At 31.5% G+C, this 16,412-nt stretch overlaps 1 protein-coding gene across 3 annotated transcripts in view; it reads left to right on the top strand.

Moving 5' to 3' along the window:
- Positions 1–16,412, top strand: part of LOC130451371 (protein tolkin-like) — a 45,499-nt gene that overhangs the window by 17,314 nt on the left and 11,773 nt on the right. For 2 of the 3 annotated variants that reach the window (XM_056790351.1, XM_056790350.1), the window contains exons 3-4: positions 8,366–8,417; positions 8,998–9,315. In XM_056790351.1, the coding sequence (XP_056646329.1) occupies positions 8,366–8,417; positions 8,998–9,315 (370 nt within the window). Of the gene's footprint in view, positions 1–8,365; positions 8,418–8,997; positions 9,316–16,412 lie in introns of those variants that run through there. The other variant, XM_056790352.1, reaches the window with a different exon arrangement.

The raw sequence follows: 16,412 nt of genomic DNA, 5'->3' as shown, positions 1-16,412 counted from the left end.
CTCTGTGATCCCTTTGCATACCTAATGAGATTTTATTACTCTATACCTTTCTGAAATAAACTATAGAACACCCGTTTTATCCACCGAATCTTGGACTGTGCGATTTCTATCCATTTTATTAGGTAAAATCTACATTAAAAAGATCACGATTTGAGATTGTTGAGGCTGGAAAAGCAAAAGCGGTACGCGCCCTGAAAGAGAAGAATAAAAGGTTCGCATGAAGGGAAGGGCTATATATTGAAGGTAATAATACGTTATCATGTGTGAATAGAAAATATAATATCTGATGTCATTTTCGTTAGTTACAATTCCCTAAAATGCGAACTTTTTCAAACACCCAACATGAGTTTCGTCATCACTTGTATCATCATTACATCCCTCATCGATCTCTGAATATCTGCTAATATAACTATAACATTTTATCTTTTCAAAACTTGGTCAACTGAGATCAAGGTTATCAGTCTGACAATGAGCATTTACAATATTTCCAGTCTTTTATTTACTGTTCATCATTTTTTTGCAAATTGTGCTATTCGGTGAAGCAGTAGATATAAGTACTAGAAAATATATAACTAACATGTAATGGTGAGATCGTCGAATATTTGGTGAAACCAAATTTTATTATAATGAATTTATATTTTCATTTTAACTTTTTGAAATCGGTAAACTTAAAGTAAAACATGTTTAAGCACTTTAAGTATTTATTATATATTATTTTTTACCAACATCACCTTCACTTAATTTTATCAAGCACAACAACATAACTGTGTTATCAGATCCGGGAACCGATATATATATATATATATATATATATATATATATATATATATATATATATATATATATATATATATATATATACTGATATGAATACCGATTAAGTTTAAAAAATGACTCTGGATTGAAAAAATAAATTCTTTCGTTCATCTCGAAACAAATTCATCAAGTTCTCAGTTCTCAATAACTAAATTAACATTTTTTCATAAACAATTTACGTGTTCAACTGACCAATTTCACCCGTTTAATTTGTTGGGAATAAAATTTTTCAATCCTTTTGTGTGTCCTCTGAATTTAAATTTAAATTTGTAGATTGGAACTTGGAGTCTCTTATAGTTAAATAACAAGTATGTGGCCAATTAAACTATTGAAAAAATTATGCTCTTAATCATTTATACCAGTTCTCAAATTCATTGACATTAATCACCACAGAATCTTACGAATACAAAATATAGTCTCCGTGCTCTTCTATTCTACAATTCCAGCCAACCATCAAAAATTGTATTTTGTATCTAATAAATTTATAATTTCTTGTTTGCATATTGTACGTATAGGTCGATCATCTACTGGTTCTTTATAGTTACATTTGCAACTATTGCAAATGTAACTATAATATGCAAATGTATTGCAAAAACTAATATTTACATATTAGGCCGGTAGCAACTTGGATCCAAAAAGAATTTTTGAAATTCTTCTTTTCCGAATTACTAACAAAATTTCTAAAACAAATAATTATGGAATAATAGAAGCAGCACTGAGTTTCATAAAAATTTCTTGAGAACGGGTGCCGGAAAGGAAGTTTCTTAGTCCGTATCTTTGTGAAGAGAACACCTTCAATAACAATTAGTTACTGAGTAAGTAAGATGCTTGTACTAGGAGGCACTGTTCCTACGTTTCTTGCAGAAAATTTTTTGTGGCAACTAGATGATACATGATTTGTAAATCATTTTGTGAAAATTCGACATAGCAATAGCAATAATATTATGGAACCCAAAATTAAAAGACGGATTAGAATCACAAATATGCCTAGAATTATAAAACAGAGTATCAGTGAAATTTATAGGTCTTAGCATGGTAAATGTACGATTTTTCTATTGCGATACGAAGAAAAGCTGGAAAACACGATTTTCGTGTAAAAATTGTTTGTCCCTAACACGTTCTAAGTCATTTTGATAGTTACTTTGAAACATTTAGTAAGCTACAACATAATATAAAAACAATTTAATTTCTCCTTTTTATTATTGTATTAGTGTGTCCATGTGTAGTTTTAGCTATATTAAAAAGTTCTTTTTGATGCATAAAAATTTTTTTTGTTCAAAACTGAATGGTTAATGGCAATATAAATCAGGAGTATCTCAGAAATATGAAAAAAATTAGTTTTTACATGACATTTTGTATTTTAAATTATTGCGAAGGGTTTCGGTTGGTCGAATCTGTACGAGCTCCCCGTACAAGAACTTGCGAGTTTGGAGGGTTAATAACACTTCATTAGAACTTCTTAACATTGTCTTTACCATCTGATATACATATATATATATATATATATATATATATATATATATATATATATATATATATATATATATATGTATATCAGATGGTAAAGACAATGTTAAGAAGTAGTAGGTACTTTCAGATTCTGAGAAATGATTCTAATAACAATCCTCTTTCACACTATCGTTAAAATGTTTTCCTCCAGGTTTTTACTATGCGAGTCAATCATATAAAGTTTGTTTGTCATTATCACTACAATGATGTAACATTATGTAATCGAATCAACTTCGCTAACGTTTATTATAATTATCAACAAAGAAGAAGTCTTTTTCAAATTTATCGAATAAATTCAATTATCGACAAGTGACAGATTATCTAACGGAGGAAGTAAATAAATTCGGCCGACCTTTAATAGAATCTCTTGGTGTAAGGAAGTGAACATAAAAGATTTGTTACATTACTTAAACGGGATGTTAAACTTAATTATATCAATGACTACAACACAGATGTGATATATTCAATTGTTATTAGACGACAGTCGAGATATTTTATCAAAAATAATACAGAAAATGATGAGATATTAATCTTAAACACGTTTCTATCTCATATTCAAATAGAAAGTATAATTTCCTATTCAAATCACCGTCATTAGTCGCTTGGACAAATACAAAAAAACTACATTTAAAAGCATGCTATCATGCAGAATATTGTATTAGCTACAATTTGATGAATCATTACTGTACGTAGGCTCAACTGCAAATAATAGTAAAGTAAAAAAGAAAAGTACAACTTCGAATGTTCATTGTAGAATGAACATTTATTAACGCTGCTTTCGAAATATTGGAATGACATTTTCTTTTGTTAATGCAATATTTTCGTTATATCTTAATTTTTAAACTGGCAATGTGATTATTTACTGCGAAAACAGTGCGAGTAACATAACGTCAATATGCTCTTACAATCCAGATGCTGATATAATTGACTTTAACCTTCCGGAACTGGCGTTCAGATTCTGGGCACGGCCACTGGCGGCGGACTGTGACTCCGCACTGTCGCACGGAGAATGTTGTATACAATATTCATCAGATTAAAAAAGAATAACGATAAAAAACTTTTAATATTTATAAACCATAAAATATATAAAATACAAATAAAACATTTTGATTCTGAAAAATTTTAAAACATAAATAAAAATAATTGCATATAAAGTTGAATACAAATACGAGTTAAATGTCCCAGACACATGAACGGTCGGTTTTTCTTTCGGTCTAGGTTTCTAGTTGGTAAATTGTGTCATTTATGTCGCCAAAGGTTGAAATAATCTGATGTTTCTATACTTGGTTGTGTATCTACTAAAGAGTGTTGAATTTGAATGTAAGATACGTATTTGTTTTTGTTCGTTTAAAAGTTTGTTGTCATTTCTTGGTAAATCTGGTAATGGATTTATATCGGTCGTTAATATGTTTGACAATTTACCAATTCTTTTGAGTTCATTTTGGATTATTTCATCTATGTCGTCTAGATTAAAATTCATAGAGGTTGTCTCTAGTGCGTTTAGGTCCAGTTTGGGTGGATCTGGCGATAACGCGTACGCTACATGATTAAATTTACCTTTTTGATATTTTACGACGAAGCCCAACTTTTCTAACATAAGATGCCAACGCATAAGGCGTGAATTTGGCTCCTTAAGGGAAAATAACTAATCAGTGAATTGTGGTCGGTGAGAATTTTGAAAGATTTGCTAAATAAATAGGGACGGAAGTTTTTGCATCTCCGAACTATCGCGATGAGCTCTTTCTCTATTATGGAATAAGAGATTTGAACGGAGTTTAAAGTTTTTTAACGAATTCCAATTTGTCAATTTTACCCTATTTCCAACATCAATTCTGCTCGCCCTACGAGCTTACCCTAAATACACTAAAAAATATGCACTTTAAATCTCTATTATTACGTGCAATGTATATCCCTATTAAGCTTTCATATAAGGAAATAAATTTATTCAATGTATTGGCATTGTATAAAGAATAGGATTGTAGAACAGTGACAATGTTAAAACCATTTGAGGCAATTTTGCACGCCATCTAGTTACTTTTCTTCATAAAAATGACCCGTAGCTTAGTGCAATCTGAAATAAACAGCACTATTTTCAACAACTATTATTTTTTTGGAAAGATCCCAACTAAATGTGAAGTTTTCTTTATCGTCGAAATTCGAACCGACAGTACATTGTTGCCGATTTTACTTTTTATTACGACAGTGACACAAATTACCTATTCGATAGGAATCTTTACAATAGATATTTTGAAATATCATGTTTCTAATAATGTTATAACATGTATTCATCTCGAACCGAAAATAAACTTAATCTCAGTACTAATTATTTGTCACCAATTTCAATGTATAAAAAAAAGATTTTTGTTATGAGTGTAGCACTAGCAAATGAAACAAATAATTTTTCATTAATCTGTTAATCACTTAAATTTGGGATAGAAAGAAGGATCCTTGCACAAAGGTATATAAAATATATACACTTTCCTTTGGTGACTGAAATAATATGAATTCGCGATTTCAGAACCTTGGTCATGAATGTATTTTTGGAACATTCATATTTTGATGATATTTTGAAGAGGCGAAAAAATAAGTCCTGGCTATTTTGTATGTTTTTTTTAACTTTCAGTTGATTTATGTGATTTTTCCATTTTCCTCTTTCTTCCTGGGAAAAATATTTTTGATTTTGTTCCGCTTCGTACTGTATTAATATATTTGATAAAATCAAAAACAATAACTTGTAAAAAGTTTAACTATACTAATATTTTAAACATAATGAGATGAAATATACTAAATGTATCGTAATACAATATCGTACTAATAATTCAATTAATGACATTATAGAATTCTTCAATTGTGCAATATGTTCTTTCTTGAAGAATTACCGTCGTCGATATTCGGAACTTACTAAATCTATTTGTTGCTTATAATTCTAAAGATACCTAGATGATAATTTTTTTAGCATGAAGGTTCTAACAAGCTAGAGGTCGGTTGGGCAATAAACATCTTATGGCATTACCTAATGCTTGGACTTTCAGTTAAATTGTAAACAGACGAATTTCAATATAAATAGAGTGGGATGAGTTAAAATTTTGTATTTTCAAAACAATGAGAAGTTCTGAAGTACATTATGAATAAATTGAAATAAATGAATGTAAATAAAAAAAAAAAAGTTAGATTTTGGCATAAACGTCAGGAATCACGGATTTTGGCTCTGAGGTAATTGCATCCTTCATATTAGATACCTAAATAAAACACTCAAAGTTTAGCGTTTAAAAAAATTATCAGAAACTACAAGTAGTACGGTCCTGTATATATTCCTTGTGAATTTTAAAGCTACAACATTGTTAGTGGGAAATTCGAATGGCCAACAAATTGAGTAAATTTATTGAAATTTTAAAACTTTTTCAAATTCTCAAAATGTTTGTTAAAAACTATGATAGTGTTGCTTCGGAACATTATTCACATTCTAATATTTTTGTTATCTGGAAATTATTTTTTTTATAACCAGTACCCGACCCATTTGGTCTATGTGTTATCAAGAAAATATATCCAAAGTAGCTCGTAATTTTGACCACAGAAAGAAATGGACAAAATCCACTAAACAACCTGAATATACGTTAAGAAGACTGTAAAACCCCAAAAATGTAGTACATGTAGAATCTACTCGCGATGGCCTCTAGATATTCTTGGGTCATAGTAATCAATCACATTTACTATTGGAAAACCTACTATAAATAAAAACGTTGATTATTATTGGTTATTAATTATTCTTTTTGTTGTTGAATATTGGAAATCAAACCACAATCCACACAAATATTTCAATATTCACCATTTATCGAAAATATAATCCACTGTGAATGGACCTTGAAAAATGTACGACAATTTTTTGCACTTAAAACTTGAACCATCGTATTATATATAATAATATATAATATTATTGATGTTCTAGTTTTCGAATTTTTTCATTAATGTCAGCTAGGGACCAACAATTCTATAAAACATTTTTCTTCATAACGGTAGCTGGATCAACGCTACCGAATCGTTGACATAAAAAAGATTGTGTATTGATTTACCAAAAAAAAACAGAAAGAATATACAAAATATATTGGTTGCTCAGTTATGCTGAATTATTGATAATTCATCAATTTTTTTAGTTTGTCTAGTGTTTAATGAACTTAAAAGTTTTACAATATTTGAAAATCTGAGTTCGCAATAATAAATTGAAAATGTATTGCCTATGACTGCAACAGAATGCATTTGTTGCATACCACTCGGGTATCACTTACAAATTGTTTAACGGAGTTAATGGTGAGAAGAAAACCATCAAAGCTATTATGTCTGGTTAAATTTCCCTTTTTTCCAACTTTGTATAGATTTTCCAATAAATCATATCCTGAGCTTAAGCTGCTAGCATTACTGGATTCGTATCGCTCAGAACACGATTACAGGGTTTTGTTGAAGGTAAACGTGTACTATTCGGGGCATCAAATAAATTGTTCATGGTTAGAACAAAGTTAGCCGTATTTTTAGCCGTACTTGAAATAAGTTCACCAATTTCCAAAGATGTCATTATGACAGAATAAATACTGTGGTTCAACAATTGGACAGCTAATTTAATCTTTATATTTTCGAAAGAATTCGGATTGATGTGCTTATCAGTCAGTTTCAATAAGGCCTTGCCTGTTTTGCTCCTTTTATCAATATCATAAACTTTTTGAATGTTAGAAAAACATATGAATTGCCCATTAAATATGAAACTATTGTTCAAAAAATTATTTCCAACGCATTTCAGCAGATGGGGAGCATCAAAAAAAGCATAATATTTTTTCTCATTATGAAAAAAATAAGGTTGGTTTTTGTTAACCCCCAAATGCTTTATGAGTTTCTGATTGGTATTTGATAAATCACATACTATGCCTATTGTGTCTAGTTTTGTCTCACCAAGTTTTTCCAATGCCTTGGTAATTATACACCATAAAGAAGAATATGACATTCGATACAAAGTATGCAAGCAAGTAGGAATTTTCCAATTGCTATAGATTCCTCTGATCATGAGAACTAGAGCTTCACTGGCAGGGAAAGGCTTTCTTCCAAACTCGCCCATATCTTCGAAACACGCCTTTAAAGTAAGGTGTATAAAAATTTTTTTATTGAATCCAGGTTTGCAACGGAAATTGGCAACCCATTTCACTGTTGATATTGCCGGCAAAATAAACCCATTTTGTCGCAAATATCTGTATGTCTTAGGTCCTTTATAAAATAATGACAGGGCAGTTTTCTTTTCAGATAGTAACCATGGGGATTTCATCTTATGTCGTAATTGCATATTCACAAGAGATTTTGTAAAATTCGTGAGAGTTCCTTCTCCATACAAAACGTTCGCAGTGAGTTGCGTTTCATAATCCTTTTTTTTGTAACTCTCAATTGAGTATTCAGGTTATTAACTTTTTTCCTAGCATTGGTTAGTTCCTTTCTCAACCGTTCATTTTCTTCTTGCAATGACTGCTTCCTACCTCCAATTCCCACAGAACAAGATGGAAGGTTCTGTAACTCTTTCAACCACTCTTCATGTTCATGGTTACTGATAGAACTATATGTCATGTCAATATTTCTGGAATGAATCGGGGCAATAAAATCACTATTTGAATATGTTTGTGGATGTGAGGAAACATTCAATTGGATTATTTGTTCATCCAAATTTTCCCTATCCGATTCACTTTCTGAACCTTCATCATTTTTGTAGCGAAATGGTACAGCAGTAGTTGGCAATCTTTTAGATTTACTAATATTTTCACTGAAATGTTTGCTACAGATCAGCTTATTTCATAATGATTATTGGCTTAGGTTTGCCAAAACAGCATTACCTAAAATAAGGAACATATTTATTGTAATGGTTATAGTAAAGTAGTACATATAATAATGAGATTTAAAAAGTCTCTTAATGATTACAATGAAATTCACAACCCTTCCAGATAATTTGACTGCATGGTTTAAAAAAATAATGGAATCTGTTTTGCTGAAGCTATGTTAATCTTTGTTGCAGGTCCATTCTTAGGGGATATAGCAATAGGAGAAGGTGGAAAAATCCCTGCCAGGTTGGTAATACTAGTCAGTAAGATTTATATACAGTTATAGATCCAATTACCTACTTTCTATATTTTGGGACTATTGGTGTAGTTATGGAAATTTTAAAATGGGACATTTTTAGCGTAAACATATTATGAACGTTATGTAGTTAGAACCGTTTGTAAATTGCTGCTCTCTGGTCAAGATAATCATTCCGCAGAATATATCTAGTGAATGACATACAAGATCCTGTACGACATCCAAGTACTAGTTTGAGTGTTGTTTAGAGCTTTTGGAGTTAACGCCAAAAGATGGAGCTTAATTAGTTGTCTTACCAACATCTAAAATTTCATATATTATTGTAGATCCGAATAAATCTTATGATATCATTGGCAGTAAATTGTGCTGTCAGGTCTTAATCAGAGCTGGAAGTTGATAATTCAAAGGATATATTTTGTGAAATTTTCTTCCAGTATCTCTGTTGTATATCCAATAATTTGAATTCATCTCATTTCATTTTTGTTGCATTTTCTCTACCATGTTTCTACTGTCATTCTTAGACGCGTTTATACAACTGTTAAACTGGTGAATTCTTATTATTTGTTTCAGAATGCGGAGGACTATTAATAATCAAAAGTTTCCCATAGATCCGCCCGTACATGAATTCGAACCAAATTTTGATTTAAAGAGAAAGAGCACTGCCAGCTACGAAAAACGTCGATTTACTAGAGCAGCAACTGCCAGAAAAGAAAGAGTTTGGGATTATGGAGTAATACCGTACGAAATAGATGGAAATTTCAGTGGATTACATAAAGCTCTATTCAAGCAGGCAATGAGGCATTGGGAAAATTTTACATGTGTAAAATTTGTTGAAAGGATCAGGGATGAACATCAAAATTACATCATTTTTACAGAAAAGCCATGTGGGTATGTAAATAATTTGTTATATATACTGTTCAGTATACGTAGAAGTGAATTGAAAAATATCTTACGTTTTATAATAATAGCTTCAACAGACTTTAAATAACATATTATTTAATTTGTCCAGTTAGGAAACACAGCTTATAATGCAAAACATTCAGATATTTAACTATTATACTTTAATAATCTATAAGCTAACAATGTACTCATTTTAATTGAGAAATTTTCATATAAAGACGAGGGCCGTTTTTTTTTCAACCTCCGATAGGCTATAAATAAAAGGCAAGTTTATATAAAACAATAATTTTATCACCAAAAGATTGGTACACTCACGGTTACTTTTCGACATAATCACCGAAGAGATTGAGAAATTTTGTCATATCTGTGGGCAAGCTTTTCAATACCCTCTTCAAAGAAAACTGCCGCCAATGTAGCCTAACCGTTCAGTAAAAATAGAGTACAAAACAGACCTTGAAACTTCTGGAAATTCCGTCAACAAAGCAGTAATGGTGAATCTGCGGTTTTCTTTAATCATTCTGTCAACTCGTTGAACTAGATCATCTGAAACAACAGATTTGCGTCCTTGGTCCCCTTCATCATGCAAATCATTACAGCCATCTTTACTTTTGAGTTTTCCCCTTACACACAACTCATTCTCCGATGGATTTCTGCAGCACTATGGCCTTCGGCCTGTAGAAAAATTGTCACTCTTCGCAATTCACACTTCGCGAAAGCATCAATAATGGCAGACATATTTACAGGACTGTAGCACAACGCCGACTGACGCCTGAATGTAAATAATGGCGGAGTGTGTAGTGTGAGAGCTTCGTAGTCAAGATTTCCGTAACATGGATCATTTTCTGATTTACCCCCCCCCCTTGAATCCCCTCATCCATTCGGCAACGCATGTTTTTGAAATACACTTTACACACAAACTGCATCTTGAGTAGGATTTCCGAGGATCAAATTTCACTCAAAATTGAATTACGTTGCTTGTAATGTGTGTCACACATTTTCAGAGACACTATAAAAATTAAAAAAAAAACGTGCTATTGACTTTAAACTTAAAGTAAGACTGGAAAAAGAGCCCCTTTGCTAGATAGAGGCGGATGAGGCAGTGTTGGCAATTCCCAAGGTGTGACTTAATTCTCGGAACTTCATTGTCATACGTCGTATAATCCATTCGATGATTACATATTTGTTGTAACATTTTTTATTCAAAAATTTTCATATATTTGTTGCTAGGTGAAACAGCTTAGTAATGCCCCTATTAATAAATTTAATATAGATATTTCATTATAAATATAGCTTATCTGGTTTGCCACGTGCGCATCAATTATATGGGTAAGCAATATCTAGCCAGTGGTATATCGTAGCAAATTTTGTCAATGATCACAGATATAAGTTAAAAATATTCTATCTCTACTTTGAAACCGACAGAATCTTGAAAAATTTCCTATAAATCTATGTGAGAAAATATTTTTTATTTTATCGATATTGGTATTATTCTAAAATTGCTATTTTCAATTTTCGTTTTTTTAATCTATTTTGGTGTGTACTGACGGTAGTACTTTGTACGTCCTTGACAAAGACGATTGAATTTAGAAGGTTGCTGAAATTAATACTTGTAGATGTAGTGAAAATAATAAATAATAAATAAATTTGTTGTTATTTGTGTTTTTAGGTCAATTATTATGAATTAAGACTATAAAATAAACATGAACTTCTATTTTCAATAACATGACAAATGTACAAAATAATGTTAATTAATTAAGACAAATTGCATATTAAACGAAATTTCGAAAGTTACTCGGGATTGAATTGATTTTAAATTTAATATGAATTTATTTATCTATCTGTAATCAGATATACAATAATTTGTATACTTGATGTGCCAACGAAAAAAAGCGAACATAAATAACTGTGGACGTTATAAATTTCTAAACAAGTGGTGATACATCGACAATGAAGTGGGTCACATTTAACCATTATACTTGTATACGTTACTTTATATGCACAGTCGTCTCCTCAAAGAAATTTAAATGCTAAATGTGTTGAATGATACCTTTATGAAAATATTTTTGACAATAATCTGAGTTTTTTTGATATTTTAATAATTTTAGATGCTAAGAATAAAAACTAGAAATTAAAATGCTTATTTTCCCAACAAATATTTGTTGGAAATACCCGGCACTTGATAACACACCAACTTTTGTATTATTGTTGCCATGCTTAAGTATCCTGTAATTATTATTTTTTATTAATGATTTTTTCTTTGGTTGTCCATCAATAAATGATAAATAATAAAATTTAACAAGTACTTACTACCTTGTGTTGTTCAAATTATGTGTTCAGAAAAAAACATACATTTGAGAATTTATTTCAAAAACGTTGAACGTGCTAGAACCACAGCGCACTTAGTAAATGAAAATCAGCAAAATAAAAGCATTGGTCATCAGTATGCTCCAAAGTTTATGAACATATTTATGTAAATGGGTACCATGGAAAAGAAATGATGCAAATCTTGGAGACCGATCAAGAATGAAGCAGTCGAGTTTACATTTTTTGATCACTTACAGGTGAAGAATACCAAGTCAATAAGAAAAGTAGCTCAGGCTGGTGTTGATTCAATTTCAAAGTCCCACAAATTCAATCTTCATAAAATACGATTAGTATAGAAATTACAGGATGATCACAAATATCGGTGTGACTTGTGCGAAACTATCACACAACTAAACAGGATAAAGCCAATTTGAGATACAGGTTTACCAGAAGCATGCACCATTTAACTGATGAAATAAATTCAGTTAGGTACCCACATTCTTGAAAACGACAGCCACCCTCCCTTTGGAGACGGAACAATTTTGCTCAACTAGATGGTGCACCACCACATTTTGCTGTACCAATCCGTCGAAAGAATCACTGTTCTGGTTGATAAGTGGGACTGTGTAAGGTCACCCGATTTAAACACATTGATTTTTAGATTAATTACTCAAATAAGAAGAATACCTCTAACCACAATATAAATTCTATTTGTCTTGAAATAGGTAACACTCAACTTCCTCAGAAATCAAAATTTTTCAGGTGCTGAATGTGCAGAGTAGAGAAATGGCTTATACAATATGAACATGCCCTTCTTGAAATGAAAGTTGACTTATTTCACTTTCTTTAAAGTAATTGCCATTGCCTATTATTTATTTTAGGTACTTTTCTTTGAGATGTCGTGTATACAGAACTAAATTGAGAAATATATTGGATTGAGATCATTATAGTCAATTGAATAGGAGCATTTTATAGTCAATTAGAACGAAAACACCAGAACAACAATGTTTTCTTTTAGAAAATCAAAAATTAATTATTAACCCCAGTTTATTTATCGTCTGCGAATAATCCCATGGGCAAAACAATTTCTTAACGCATTTTCAGAAATCGCTTCAAAACTAATCGCGAATTTCTTTAGATTAGCAGATATCAACTAAGATGAGCACACTGACGACTGACTAACTAGAACGAGGCATATATTTCACAACAGTTCGACCGCTTTTAATAAGACTACTAGTCAAACGCGCGTATTGTTAAAATTCGATTCACCGCTAACCTTTTTTTTTACTCGCATCTCCACACAGGATTATTAGCGAGTAATTGACGTTTAATAAACCCAGGATTACAATCTAGATTTTGTTAGATAGTTTACAGTCTTTCAGGGGGTTCATAAGTTTCTTTTGGTCTTCTAGAAGTAGTTTCTCCAATGAATGTGGTAGTTTATTCTTTTTTGTTTCCTTGTTGTATTTTAAACGGTCAACAAAGAGGTGTTTTACTCTTAACTTACTATTGCACATTCCGCTCATTGGTTTGTGATTTCCCGCTAATAAGTAGTCATGTGTAATACGAGTATGTCCGATTCTTAGTAAGGAAAGGACCACTTGTTCACTTCTACTTATTTTATTGGAGTTTATAGTCGTGATAATTTTTAACGGTTTCGTAAGGTTGGTTGGATAAGAAATGTTTTGAAATCGTTATTATTTACTGATTGCTCGTTGTTGCATATATTTTTTGCTATTCCGGTCTGGGATGAGACCCATGTGAAATTATCATTTATATTGTAGTTGCTGGAAGTGAGTAGCCTCTTTCTTAATAAGAATGACTATAGAGTGGTTGTAATATTGTTGGCAGATTTCCATCAGTGAACTTTGGGTATCGGTTATTATAAGGTTATTTGTGGAGCCAATTTTCCGAAATTCCGTAAGTTATTCTAGAATGGCAAACAATTTAGCAGAGTAGATAGATGTAGAAGAAGGGAGAACAATGGATTTTGACAAGTTTTCGAAGTAGAAGGCGAAGTTCTAGGTCTGTAATGAGGAGAGCTATTATCCATGTGGCGATAGCATCTATTGATGATATTGGAGAATTGAAGATTCATATACTGTATAGATATGTGTTGACTCTGTAATAGAGAGGAGGAGTAGTTGATCTTACAGAAAACGTTGCGGATTACAGGATTTCTTGTATTCGAAAAGTACAAAATACTCAAATATTGTCTTCAGTAAGAAAGTACTAACTCTTCAGTCTCTTCATATAAGATTTGGATGAGACGTGGACGTGTTCTGAGTAACTTCCAGTGACAGTTGAAAAATTTCTTTTGTTGTGGACGATCGCTCCGTAGTCAAGTTAAGATTTTAACAATAGTTTGTACGTGTGTAGTAAACTTAAATAATCTGCACCCCAGTTTTTGAATACCGGTGACCTGAGTAGGTTAATTACTAGTTGACATTTTTTCTTCATTATCAGAATATGTGCTTTTCATGTCAATTTTTGATTGAATATCATTCCTAAGAAATTTACTCCATTCACATATTCTTTTCTTCATATAGATATAAAGTTTTAGGCTGAAGTTGGGCTCTTCTTGAGAAACATATCGCTTTGGTTTTCGATGTATTGCATCGCAACCCACTTGTGTTTAACTAAGGTTTGGAACCTAAATTGAGTATAAAATAGTGAAGTTAATAGGTTTTAGTTTACTTTCAGTCTCTGAACTATATACTATAAATTAGTTATCGAATCGTAATTGTGAATGTTGGTGTAGTGGTAGTGTAAACAGTTTATCCAGTACCACTTGTTTTTGACCAATGCTCTATTGTAGCTGTTATTTGTTCTATGTTTTTTATCTCTGAATTTGACTGATGATTTGCAGTTAGCAATAATCGAGTTTATCGCCAAGAGAAATAATGTACAGATATTTGACCCTTGTGGAATACCATTTTCTTGTGTTTTCTACTGGGAGAATAATCCGTCTACTCGTACTTGATACTGACGATGTTCTAGGAAGTTGGAGGTATATTTCAATATATATTGACCAGTCGTAGAGTGTTTCAATCATTAAATATTTCCAGACTGTATCGTACGCTTTACGAAAATCAAAACATATTCCTATGCAGTATTGTTTTATTGCAAAAGCCTCATGGATGTCTGATTCTAGATCTACAAGATTATCCAACGTGGACCCATTTTCACGAAAACCCATATATGTATCACGTATATGCGAAAACCACACTGTATATGTCTATATGTTTCTGGATGTGATTTCGGTTTAGTTTGCTTAAAAATGGGAATTATGATAGAGGTTGTCCATACTTTAGGGAGTTTCTCTTTTCTCATTATTAGATTATATATCATTAGTAAATTGTTGTTGTTTGGATCGCTTATTGAAATTTCTCAAAAAATAAGATAAATATTATCAGGGCCTGCACAGAGTATTGTAATAAATACTCGCGTTTATCAATGATTATTGCGATGTTTAGATTGTTCGTCTGCTGGATATTGTTAATGTTTATTCATTGCTTCTTTGCCTTATTTCAATAATTCGAAAAAAACTTGTGTATAGTGTGAATCGCTAGAATATTTTTGGTATTGCTAAGATGTTTGTTATTTCGTTTCAGTTTTAATAAACTATGTTATTGAGCTCCAGAAAATTTATTATATCGGATTGTTTTGACGTAGATATTCTTTTGACCTTTTCCCATATAGTGAACATTGGAGTTGAGCTATTTATTGTTGAAGCATATTCTATCCAGGATTATGGTTTGGCCTTTTTAATAGTGCTTCTAAGAATGGCACTCAAGCGTTTGAACTTGATTGAGTTTTGCTCTGTTGTGTTTCTTTTAATCTATTAAAAGCTTCTTCATGGATTTTTTGCAGTTGCAGTTTGTTATTGTGGTCGTATTATCCGACATATTCGTTTGCTTTGTGTGTTACTAGTTCGTTAAAAAAGTGTACTTCTTGATCGATGTCTCCATTTTCATTTATTAATGGAGATTTTCTTCAATTAATTCTCGAAATTTGCTCCAATCTTTCAAGTTAATTCTCCATTTTGTTGTTTAATGCGGTATAATCTCCTCTTCATTAGTGATTATTATGGGATAATGGTCTCTATAATATTGATACGTTGATACATCTCAATTTAGTTTTTGTGAGAGAGTTGGATGACATATTGTCAGATCGATAGCAAAGTCTTCATCTGTCTAGTTTTTTGTCCTTCATTCGGGAGGTTGAGATTGTACGTTTCCAACAGATTTTTATGTTTCTTCCAAAATTTGTTAGCTCAGAAGTTAACTGAAAACTGGAATTTGTTTGTGTGTCTTTCACTCTTACGGCAACTGTTTCAATTCATGATATTAATAAGATGCATTTATGTTACATCTATTGTATTTTTGATATGGGTTGCTACTCCTCTACTAGCTATTTTTGCATTTTCTCCATTTTTAACAAAACCAATTTTTTAATTTTGAAATAAATCTATAAGCTCTTCATAGGTTAAAGGATAATTATTGTCTGTTTTCTCAAAAACTACTTTAGTGTTTAGTATTTCCGGATTGTTTCATTTTCTTCAGGTTATTTTTTGTTTTTGTGAAAGTAAGTGGATGTCAGATGTTGTAGGTGACGGAGAGAGCTCTGCTGCAGTTCTTTTATTCTGTGGTTTGGTCGTTTCAGTTTGTCTTTTTTCGACTGTCATGTGCGGTCTATACTTTTTTCGATGGAATTAGCTACTTGAGCATTCAAGGTTTGTGGTTCGGTTCGGTTTGAGTATCTGATTGATCCTGTTGATC

Source organism: Diorhabda sublineata, chromosome X, assembly GCF_026230105.1.
Source record: "Diorhabda sublineata isolate icDioSubl1.1 chromosome X, icDioSubl1.1, whole genome shotgun sequence".
Taxonomy (NCBI): domain Eukaryota; kingdom Metazoa; phylum Arthropoda; class Insecta; order Coleoptera; family Chrysomelidae; genus Diorhabda; species Diorhabda sublineata.
Note: the sequence above shows the minus strand (reverse complement) of the source record. Positions and strands in the feature narration are given on the sequence as shown.